Source organism: Archocentrus centrarchus, chromosome 1, assembly GCF_007364275.1.
Source record: "Archocentrus centrarchus isolate MPI-CPG fArcCen1 chromosome 1, fArcCen1, whole genome shotgun sequence".
NCBI classification, from domain to species: domain Eukaryota; kingdom Metazoa; phylum Chordata; class Actinopteri; order Cichliformes; family Cichlidae; genus Archocentrus; species Archocentrus centrarchus.
Window position 1 is genome coordinate 40,528,581 of NC_044346.1, and position 12,054 is coordinate 40,540,634.

The window sequence follows — 12,054 nt, forward strand, 5'->3', positions numbered from 1 at the left end:
ATTTATGGACTCCCAAAGATCCACAAAGAAGGAGTCCCACTTCGACCCATTATCAGCAGTATAAACTCGGTCACCTACAACATTTCCAAACACCTCGCCACCATCTTATCACCGCTTGTTGGCATCACACCCCACCACATTGAAAACTCTACAGATTTTACTAACAAGGTCCAGAATCTTGTACTGGATCCAGATGAAACCATGGTGTCCTTTGATGTGGTTTCACTTTTCACTTGCATACCCACAACTGAGGCAGTGGAGACCGTCAGAAGACGACTACAGGAAGACGATTCCTTACTGAACAGAACCAGCTTCACCCCAGATCAGATTTGTGCACTTTAAATCTCTGCCTTATCACAACATATTTTAAATACAATGATGGATTCTACAGACAGAAGCATGGATGTGCCATGGGCTCCCCAGTGTCTCCCATTGTAGCCAACCTTTACATGGAGGAAGTGGAAAGTAAAGCTCTTGGTTCTTTCAAAGGGATGGCACCTAGCCACTGGTACAGATATGTAGATGACACCTGGGTCAAAATCAAAACCCAAGAAGTAGAAGCCTTCACTCGTCACATTAACTCAGTGGATAAATACATACGTTTTACCAGGGAGGACACCAGAGATAACAAGTTACCATTCCTGGACTGTGCGGTGCTTATCGAGGAAGATGGAAGCCTCAACATTGAAGTTTACCGGAAGCCCACACACACAGACCAGTATCTCCTCTTTGACTCCCACCACCCTCTGGAACACAAACTTGGGGTGATCAGGACCCTACAACACCGTGCGGAAAGTGTTCCCTCTAAGGCAGAAGGGAAGCATAAGGAACACACACACATTGAGAAAGCTGAAGGAACCTGAAAAACCAGCCTATCCCCCCAGGTTCCGGCGTGTTCGTTTATTAAACAGAAATTAAACCATAGAACGGAATAAGGAGTCCAATTCTTAAATTTAATAAAGCCATGTCAAACAGTTTACAGATTAATCTGGGTCAGACTGCATACCATACTCGTGTGAGATGGCATGAAGTACTGGCACTTTCTAATTCAACTTACAGTTCTCATATAGTCAGCTCATATCGGTCTTGATTACATCATTTACAAAACAGAATGTGAAAAACAGATAATTTCAACAACAGGGTGACCTCGAAGTCTCCATATCTATCATTGTGTAGTCTTCATCAGTGTGGCTCATTGTACAGTTCGAACACAAAGTTCATCATGACACGGAACATTATAAGCTTCTGTATTTTCATCAGTTAAGTTATTTTCCAGACAAATATCTCAGGGAAGTAAATGTACATAAGATATATATGGCATAATATTCCTTCAATCCCCCTTTTGACCTTAGACATTTCTAAGGTCAACTTCACCAGCCTGACCTCAGGTGGTCAGCCAGGACTGTATTGATGTTAAAAGCCAGAAGAGGATTCTGTGAAAACTAATCTTATACTATTGTGATTGTAAAGTTAGCAATTAGACAGGGTTTAATAATGTCATATTTATACTGGATGTACCTGCTTTCTATACTTTCTTATGGCCTGAAAAACAAAAAGAAAACAAGCATTAGTCTTTCATATGTCAATGTTGTTTAGTGAAGTGGATTAGCATTTAACTTTAATCAGTCCAAAGTAAATTCTACATTTAAATTGGCCCACATGACAAACAGTAACATGAAACAGTCACTATCTAATAATTTTCCTCAAATTCATTAAAAATGTGGATTGCATCCCTTCAGGATCAAATCCAGTTCTAATCGATGAAAATCTTTCTCCAAACATAAAAAAAAACAATCACTGGATCAGTGCACAGGTAACAGTTATATATGTATGCAGCCTTCTTTCAGCACATCGTGCTCATATTGACCAAAGCCATGGATGTTCAAACCACAGTATTCAGCAGTTGTCACTGGGAGATGCATTCCTGCACCTGTTTAGACATCAGCTGTTCACATCTGGCCGTCATCCTGGTCAGTTTCCTGTTAAAGGCTCATAATGTCTCCGGTATGATCTCAGGTACCTGTGGAAAAAGTCCAGTGAAGAAAGTTCCAAATTTTTCCCCGTCAGTTAAACAAAATACCATGAACTGCAGGTCTGTGGGTCAATAATTAAATTTGCACAAACTAAGACAGGACATCAAAATGCCCATAAATATTCTAAGGATGTATTTATTCAATGGTTTTTAGTTATAAATCCTTTATTTTGTTTATCAGCCTGAGAAAAATGATCTTGTAATTTTCATATACCACTAGTTTACTAATTTACTAAGTAAGTGGATTCAATCCACCAAAAGTGAACCTGATTTAATGCACCTAGAGTTAAATATCAGATCAAGCAAAAATCTAATTTGAGTTTCTGTCTGTCTGTGAGTGTGAGTGAGTGAGTGAGTGAGTGAGTGTGTGAGTGTAAGCTGCATCTTCATTGCAAGTGTTCATGTTTTGTTATTTTTCTATAAGGCCAGTGTCAGCTGTATCATTTTTCATACAATTGTGAAGTTAACTTTTGCATTTTGGTCTCAAACTCATCAGAAAATTCAAAATGCAAATGAATATCCTTAAATTAAAATTTGACACACCTTCTATGTGAGCTAAAGTGGAACAAAAAGAACACAAGAAAACAAAAAAACAAAACATAGGATGAATCTCAAAATATCTAAAAATAATCATTTTAAAGTTCTCTGATCTTAAACAGCTCTTGGATAACTCTGTCTATAAAATTACTGTTCAATTCTGACTCCTTTGGCATGAAAATCTGGGGAAATAAAATATCTTAGAGAGATTCGACAATCAAAATCATTTCAAAGTATTATACTGGATTCAAAATATATTTATTCTGTAAGGGTCTGTACCCCAAAGAAAAGCATAATTATGGCAGACAAAATGTGGCTTCATAAACCTAAAGTTACTGAATTGTGAAGGGGAAAAATGCATAACCTTGACCTAAAACAACATCAGCAGTTGTTACTAGTTCAGCAGTAAAATCGAGGTTTTTAACTATTTTTTTTCTTTTCTTTTGTGTAATTCTATGCTTTTAAATCTAAACCCCTGCAGTGGGATTTTCACCAGAAAACAAAACAAAAAATAAAAATGTTATGGACAGTCTTTAGTCAAAATGTAGATCCTTTTAGGGTCAGAGGTCATACTCACAACACCATTGTTGACCTTACATGCAGCTCGCTGCAGGTTTGTCATCTTTAGTCGTCTAAACTGAAATCAGGGCGTGTCCCCCTGAGGCCTCATGGGAATTTATAAGAGAACAATAGTTATTGTTGGAGGAAGCATTAAACAAATTATAATCTTAAAACCACAAAATTCTGGCCCCTGTAGAGGTGGCCTTACAATAGTAGTTGAGTCATACTACTGAATATAGCATAACTGTAATTAAAATCTTGAAATCAATTGCTTTCTGCCTGGGAGTTCTTTGACCTTTGACCCTCTAATGTGCTCTTTCTTCACTGAGACCCTGTGACTGATTGCACCTGTTGTTATCAATCCCCACGTCAAAAAAGGCCTCCTATGGATGACCCTCTTTCTGGGCTCAGACTTGTGCACAAAGATCATCGGTCAAGAACTCTCAGGTCACCTGTTCATGTGATGGTTGGCCTCCTTCTTAAGCACCAGGAGCCTTTTTATGAGTGTGTGGAGCTGTCAGTCTGTTCAGGAGTTCTTAGGATGAGCTTGAACACCTCGATCTGCACCAGTTTCTTTATTAATAGCCGATCAGTTCAGTCTCCTGTAGCTCCAGTGATGTTCAGGCTCCTGTTAGAATAAAACTGAGAGATTTTCATTAGTTAAATCTTGAGCTTTCTGCTGGTCTGTCTCCCTCCTTTGAGACTTAACTCTGTTTGTCTCAATAATTTACCTTAATTTAGCTTACTTATCAAAAGGGCAAACTGATTTTTATATTTTTAGCTTCTGGGATTTTTTCCTTTAATGCTGGATTCAATATCAAATTGTTCAGACATTCAAAATTCAAATGTTCTCTGCTTTTCTCTTATAATCTTAGCTTTAAACAAATCTACCAAATAAATAAATGTAAATGCACAAAAGAATAAATCGGGAACTTGTATTCTATCCTACACGGGCCAACCATTAAGTTTTTTTCTCTATGTTTTGCTCTGTAACAGAGCAGCAGCTCAAAGTTTGGCACTTTGTTTTGGGTCTCAGATTCGGCTGTTTCACAAAGTATTTACATGCACTGTTTTTTTTTTTTTGTTTTTGTTTTCTAACCTTTCTTTTGAGATTTTACTAAAACTGAGTTCCTCACGGAAACCTTTAACAGCAATCTTATGGAAAAATGACCTCTAACAATTTGCAAAAAATACTTCAACCTGAGATTTTCAAGGCATCTATTTTACTGGCTTTGTTTATTCATTATTCATTATTTTTAAAGCAATAAACTCCTGACTCCCTTTTTTTATGATTTTTCAGGGTTTTTTTGTCTTTTTATCCATCTGTGGTTGGCTTATCTCTCATATGTATCGGAAGTGAAACCTTCCTTCCGAGAATTTTTGACCAGCACACCCTTATACAACCATAACAGTCCAAATGAAAGAAAAGAAAAAGAAGAGAAAAAACTTAGAGCTATAACTCTAGTCCACACGCACGACTTCTGTCTCTGACTCTCACTTAGATTCACGCGCACACATCCTTGAGATAAAAATGCACACACACACATAGCAATGGATTACAAAACAGCTAATATTGACGGCTGGAAGATTGTCCTATTCCTTTTAAAAAAAACAACAACAAATAACACCACACTTTGCAAAGAAATTCACCTCAAAATATTTTGTCCTTATTTCCTATTTCTCTCACAGCAGTACTCAGTCACACACATGGAGGCCTCCTCACACACAGACACACATTCAAGCATCCATCAGTTTTTTTTTCAAAATTAATTATTTTTATAGATTTTTCTTTCCCAAGTGACCTAATTTTGGGATTGCTTAGTGAATTTCTGACCCCAAGATCAACTTTTACCTGATTAAGATGGAGAGATTTCTCCTTTAAACTTAGCTTTCAGCTTAATATCTGTGGTTGAAAGTTTACACAATAATAACAATAATTTTACATCACCAGTTATTTTTGAAGTTTCAACCTCTTTTAATCGGAGCCCCTTTTCTACACCCAGTGTCATCAGTCATTTTGTCAGTCAGTCAGTCCAAACTGCAAGAACAAAAACAATATTAGCATGGTACCATTTATATTTTTTCTTTTTTTTAGGATTTTTATTTTATTACAAAAACTCTTTTTTCTCTTTATCTCTTTATTTCTTCATTTCTCTGTATTCTTTTACTTTTTCTTTATTCTCTTTATTCTTTATCTCTATCTTTTGAGGCTTTTAAAGGGTTTTAGTTGCTTTTATGGATTTCTGAGATCAAGGTTCATGAAAAGAACCGCGAAGACCACCAGTGTTTACTCTATCAACTTTTCTACCGGGAGCCGTAAACAGACGCGTCACTGTTACGCCGCTCAACTTTCCAAAGGATATGAGTAAAGACAAATGTTCTGCTTTAGATTTCAGAAAAACCAAAGGCCCTCTAAACCTTAAAACCCCCTGAGAAGGGCACTCGTTCGGTCCGCTGGCCAGACGGCCCATGGGCTCATCCCCGTCCGACTCATTTTGCCTATATTTCTTTACTCTTTTAAACTCTTTTATTCTTTTCACACTTTTCTTTAACTCTTTTAAACTCTTCTTTTTTTTTTTCTTCTTAAACTTTTACAACTGTGTGAAATGGCTCGAATTACACCGTCCTCCTGTCATACCACCAGTGACCATAATTTGATGCAATTCAATATGCAGATATTTAGAAAAGGTCTCTGCCAACCTTTAGGTGGACGTCCTGGTCACTGATAGTCTGGAAGTCAGTACTGTCTCGGACTCTCAAAACAACGATTACCGGCGGCCAGATTCACTCCTTATTCCCAAGAAACTCAAAAAACATCTAAAAATGAAAAACATTCCTGTTTAATCACGTCGGGGTCACCATCTGAAGGAACCTGAAAAACCAGCCTATCCCCCCAGGTTCCGGCGTGTTCGTTTATTAAACAGAAATTAAACCATAGAACGGAATAAGGAGTCCAATTCTTAAATTTAATAAAGCCATGTCAAACAGTTTACAGATTAATCTGGGTCAGACTGCATACCATACTCGTGTGAGATGGCATGAAGTACTGGCACTTTCTAATTCAACTTACAGTTCTCATATAGTCAGCTCATATCGGTCTTGATTACATCATTTACAAAACAGAATGTGAAAAACAGATAATTTCAACAACAGGGTGACCTCGAAGTCTCCATATCTATCATTGTGTAGTCTTCATCAGTGTGGCTCATTGTACAGTTCGAACACAAAGTTCATCATGACACGGAACATTATAAGCTTCTGTATTTTCATCAGTTAAGTTATTTTCCAGACAAATATCTCAGGGAAGTAAACGTACATAAGATATATATATATATATATATATATATATATATATATATATATATATATATATATATATATATATATATGGCATAATATTCCTTCAAAGCCCTCAAAACATGCGGTTACCCCAACTGGGCCTTCATCAAATCAGCTAAGATGCACAGGAATGAAGGCCAAACACAAACTACAGAGAATAGGAAGGACAAGAGGAACAAATTTGTCATCCCATATGTGTCAGGCTTGTCAGAGAAACTCAGAAGAATTTTCTACAAGCATGACATCTCAGTATACTTCAAACCAAGTCACACCCTAAGACAAAAACTGGTTCATCCCAAGGACAAACCCGCCAAACACAAGATCAGCGATGTAGTGTCTGCTGTTCAGTGCAGTGAAGAGTGCTCGGACCTCTACATTGGTGAAACCAAACAGCCTCTTCACAAACGAATGGCACAACATAGAAGAGCCACCTCGACAGGACAAGATTCAGCAGTACATCTGCATCTGAAGGAAAAAAAGGGCACTCTTTTGAGGATGCCAATGTTCACATTTTGGACAGGGAAAACAGATGGTTTGAAAGAGGAGTGAAAGAAGCCATCTATGTCCACTGTGAACAACCATCATTGAACAGAGGAGGTGGATTACGTCACCAACTTTCCCCCACTTACAGTGCTGTCCTGAGCTCCCTTCCCAGATGTCTCAACCCCCATTCACACCTTTGTTCCAGTGACCTCAATAGGCCACAGGAAACAATGGAGCGGAGTCCTAAATTGGTTTCAACTGAAACCACTGATTAAATATGACCCACGCCCCCTTCACACCTGGGCACATGTGTTCACGCACATGATCAATAGAGGGTCATAACCACCTCCAGGGGACTACGCCCACAGGGGTTTAAATACCTGGGTCTCTCCACCATTTGGTTGAGAACTGAAGAAGCCTTTCGGATGAGAGGTGAAACGTCTTCAAGATACAAAAAGAAGTCCAGTCGCCTTTTTCAAGCTCCAGAGACTGCATTGAGAAATGTTCCACGGTGCAAAGTGTGATTAAAATGCATTAAAAATTTTAATTCGTTATTTTTCCCATAATTAATTAATCAAAATTCATGCGTTAAAGTCCCACCCGTATTTATTATATGTAAAATCTAGCTGTTTTACTTTTTTCTCTTATGTCCTGCTCAGGTATTGAATGGATAGATGTAAAGCATCGGACCTTTGCTGGTACTGTTATAAGTTTGTCTTGGAGTGTTGGGAACATGCTTCTGGCTCTGCTGGCCTACTTTATACGAGACTGGAGACACCTGACCTTTGGAGTGACAGTGCCCTGCATTGCTGCTATCATCTCCTGGTGGTAAGGACTTTCCATTGTCAATACTACTACAATACTAGTAAACATTTTATTGTCTGTGTGCTGTTAAAAACCAGTTTCTTCTGCCTCACTTCAGGTGGCTTCCTGAATCAGCCCGCTGGTTGCTGGCCAATGGCAGAGTGGAGGACGCCAAGAAGTATCTGGTTCAGTGTGCTAAAATCAATGGGAAGAATGAATACACATCCAAACTGGATACTGAGGTACAGCTAATTTACTAAATGTGTCTCAAGTGCAACATTAACATCCAAGCGTTCATGTCTGTTAATCTTTCAGTCAATCATAATGAAAACACCATTGATTGTAGAAAACCTAACTAGACCAAGAACACACTGCAAGACTTTAAACCTAACGGCAGCCCATTATTCCATCCGAGATCACAAGATATACACCTCAAAAAACAATCAGACTACCCAATGTCGAAGCTCATTCCCATGAAAAATGCCTTAAGGGTTCAGCCCTGCATGCTAAGTTGGTTAAACAGAGGTTTGACTTATACTTTAGCCCAGGTCATAGTATCAGTCTGAATATGATATTACTTTATTAAAACATTATGAAAAAGATTAAGAAATCATGACCTGCCTGTAATGTAAAATTAACCAATACATTTAACAAGAAGTAATCTTCCATTCTGATGATATTGTTCAGATTCTGCATTGTACATATTTCATAGGTCTTGGGAGAGCAGAGTACTCAAAAAAGGCCAAGAAATGTATAGTACAGCTTTAAAGTGTAGTCCGATTAATATATTTCATTTTAGGAGTAAAAAACAATATATTTATATATTTATATATATATTTTTTTTTCCAAGATGGCGCCACGGTAGGCAGCCTGTTACTGCAGCTCCAGGTTACTTCCCTTTCTTGTGTGTTTTTCTTGTGTTTTTAGTTTTTCTTTCAGACTCTTAGTTTAGTAGTTATATTAGATATCAAACCCGTCATGGACCTGCGAAGTTTCATTAGAGTAGTGGCATTCCTTATACTCTTTTTGGGACTTTTCACCACTTCATCTGGAGAACCGGTGAGCCACTCTATTGTTTACAGCCGGGATCAGCTGTTAGCCCTGTGCAACAGGAGCGTACTCCCGGAGGAGCGACCCGAGATTCCGAAGGAATTACGGCGTCGGAGGAGGGGATGCAGAGCTGGAGCGAAGTACCGGGAGAGGAGGAGACGGTACAAACCGAGCATTCCATCTATTCTCATGGGCAATGTAAGATCTTTACCCAACAAGATGGAAGAGCTGGCGGCGCTAACCAGACTGCAGTGGGAGTACCAGCAGAGCAGCCTCCTGCTGTTCACGGAGACTTGGCTCACGGACCACACACCGGACTCCGTAGTAACATTGGAGGGCTTTCAACTGGTGAGAGCGGACCGGAGCATGAGGGAGAGTGGTAAGAGGAGAGGTGGGGGACTGGCGATGTACGTTAATGAGAGATGGTGTAACCCAGGACACATCACTGTGAAGGAGCAGCGCTGTACCAAAGACATTGAACTGTTAGCGGTTAGCGTTCAGCCATACCACCTGGCCCGGGAGTTTTCACATGTTATTGTGTTAACTGTTTACATCCCGCCGTCGGCCGACGCTACAGCAGCCTGTGAGGACATCCACACCACCGTCTCTCAGTTACAGACGGCACATCCGCAGTCCCTGATTATCATCTCTGGGGACTTCAACCATGCCTCACCTTCTTCCACTCTCCCTAACTTCACCCAATATGTCGACTGCCACACAAGGGACAATAAAACTCTAGACCTGCTGTTTGCTAACACAAAGGAGGCTTACAGCTCATCACCTCTACCCCCGCTTGGCCACTCAGACCACAACCTGGTCATTCTTCACCCCACCTACACCCCCATTGTGAAGAGGAAACCCCCCACCAAGAAGACAATAAGACTGTGGTCTGAGGACTGCAGTGAGGCCCTGAGAGACTGTTTTGAATGTACAGACTGGCAGGAACTCTGCAGGCCTCATGGTGAGGACATCGACGCCCTCACCCACTGCATCACAGACTACATGAACTTCTGTGTGGAGAACACTGTGCCAACCAAGAAGGTACGGTGCTTCTCCAACAATAAACCGTGGGTGACCCCAGAGCTGAAGGCCCTGCTGAACGAGAAGAAGAGGGCCTTCAGATCTGGAGACAAGGAGGAACTGAGGAGAGTGCAAAAGGATGTAAAATACAAGATCCGGAGAGGCAAAGAGAGCTTCAGGAGGAAGATGGAGGAACAGCTCCAACATAACAAAGTCCGAGAAGTCTGGAGAAACATGAAAAAAATCTCTGGCCACTTTGAGGACAATGGAGGAGCCACAGTGTCTGCTGACCGGGGGTGGGCTAACAACTTGAATCTGTTTTTCAATAGATTTGACTCTGGGTCGTTGACCACCTCCCTCACCCCTCAGCTCCCATCTGCCCCCTTCTCTATGCTGACCCCCCTCTCTCCTGGTGCAATGCTATCATTGCCTGCACTCTCCTCACCCTCACCCACAGCGGAGCCAGCCCCATCACCCACCCCAACCCAGCCTCACATCCACCTCACAGCTGATCAGGTGAGAAGTCAGCTCAGGAAGACGAAGATCAGGAAGGCAGCGGGTCCAGATGGAATCAGCCCCAGAGTGCTCAGGGATTGTGCAGACCAGCTCTGTCAGGTGGTCCTGCACATCTTCAACCTGAGCCTGAATCTGGAGAGGGTCCCTGAACTGTGGAAGACTTCCTGCATAGTTCCAGTGCCAAAGATCGCACAGCCCAGGGAGTCCAACCACTACAGACCTGTGGCCTTGACTTCTCACCTGATGAAGACCATGGAGAGGCTCATCCTGCACCACCTCCGCCCACTGGTGAGCTCAGCGCTGGACCCCCTGCAGTTCGCCTACCAGCCTGGCATCGGGGTGGACGATGCCGTCATCTATCTGCTGCACAGATCCCTCTCTCACCTAGAGCAGGCAGGGAACACTGTGAGGGTCATGTTCTTTGACTTTTCCAGTGCTTTCAACACCATCCAGCCTGCACTGTTGAGAGGGAAGATGGAGGGAGCCGGAGTGGACAGGCAGCTGACGGCATGGATCATCAACTACCTCACCAACAGACCACAGTATGTGAGGTGCCATGACTGTGTGTCTGATGTAGTAGTCTGCAGCACGGGGGCGCCACAGGGCACTGTCCTCTCACCCTTCCTGTTCAGTCTGTACACCTCAGATTTCAGGTACAATTCAGACCATTGCCACCTACAGAAGTTCTCAGATGATACGGCCATCATCGGATGCGTATCAGATGGGAACGACCAGGAATACAGGGGTGTCATCAGTGACTTTGTCGGCTGGTGTGAGAACAACGCACTCCAAATCAACGCCAGCAAGACGAAGGAGATGATCATAGACTTCAGGAGGAAGCCACCCCCTACAGCACTGGTGAACATCCAGGGAAAGGACATTGAGACAGTGGTCTCCTACAAGTACCTGGGTGTTCATCTCAATAACAAGCTGGACTGGAGTACAAACACAGACGTCCTGTATAAGAAGGGCCAGAGTCGACTCCACCTGCTGAGAAGACTGAGGTCCTTTGGTGTCTGCAGGACTCTGTTAAAGACTTTTTATGACTCAGTGGTAGCATCTGCCCTTTTCTACGCAGTGGCCTGCTGGGGGGGTGGATGCACCGAAAGGGACAGGAGCAGGATCGACAAACTGGTGCGGAGGTCTAGCTCTGTGTTGGGATGTCCTCTGGAGTCTGTGATGGTGATGGGTGAGAGGAGGATGTTAGCAAAGCTGACATCCATCATGGACAACCCCCATCACCCTCTGCATGAGACCGTGGGTGAACTGAGCAGCTCCTTCAGTCAGAGACTGAAACATCCTCGCTGCAGGAAGGAGCGCTTTCGCAGGTCATTCATCCCAACAGTAGTTAGACTGTATAACACATCATAATGTCTTGAGTCACTTGGACACTTTACCTACACTGCCATCACTTTATCCATACAGTCAGATACATTTTATTTATTACACTCACCCATATAATGCATACCGTGTATGCTGTGTACCTTACCTTACCGGCTACAAATGTATATAATATTTTGATATCTTTATATAGTGTTTTGACGTGTGTGTGTATATGTGTGTATATGTAAATGTGGGTATTGACACTGATGTATATATTTATGTATATAGTGCTTATGTATATGTGTATAGTTTTTTGCTATTTTATTCTATTTTATTTTATTCTATTGAATTTTAGTTTTTAGTTTAGTTATTTGTTCTTACTCATCCTT

The 12,054-nt window shown here is 41.4% G+C and overlaps 1 protein-coding gene across 1 annotated transcript in view; it reads left to right on the forward strand.

The window, feature by feature from the left end:
- slc22a7a (solute carrier family 22 member 7a) overlaps positions 1-12,054 on the forward strand; it is an 81,312-nt gene that overhangs the window by 44,693 nt on the left and 24,565 nt on the right. The window contains exons 4-5 of the mRNA XM_030738521.1: positions 7,612-7,780; positions 7,875-7,998. Of these exons, the coding sequence (XP_030594381.1) occupies positions 7,612-7,780; positions 7,875-7,998 (293 nt within the window). The remainder of the gene's footprint in view (positions 1-7,611; positions 7,781-7,874; positions 7,999-12,054) is intronic.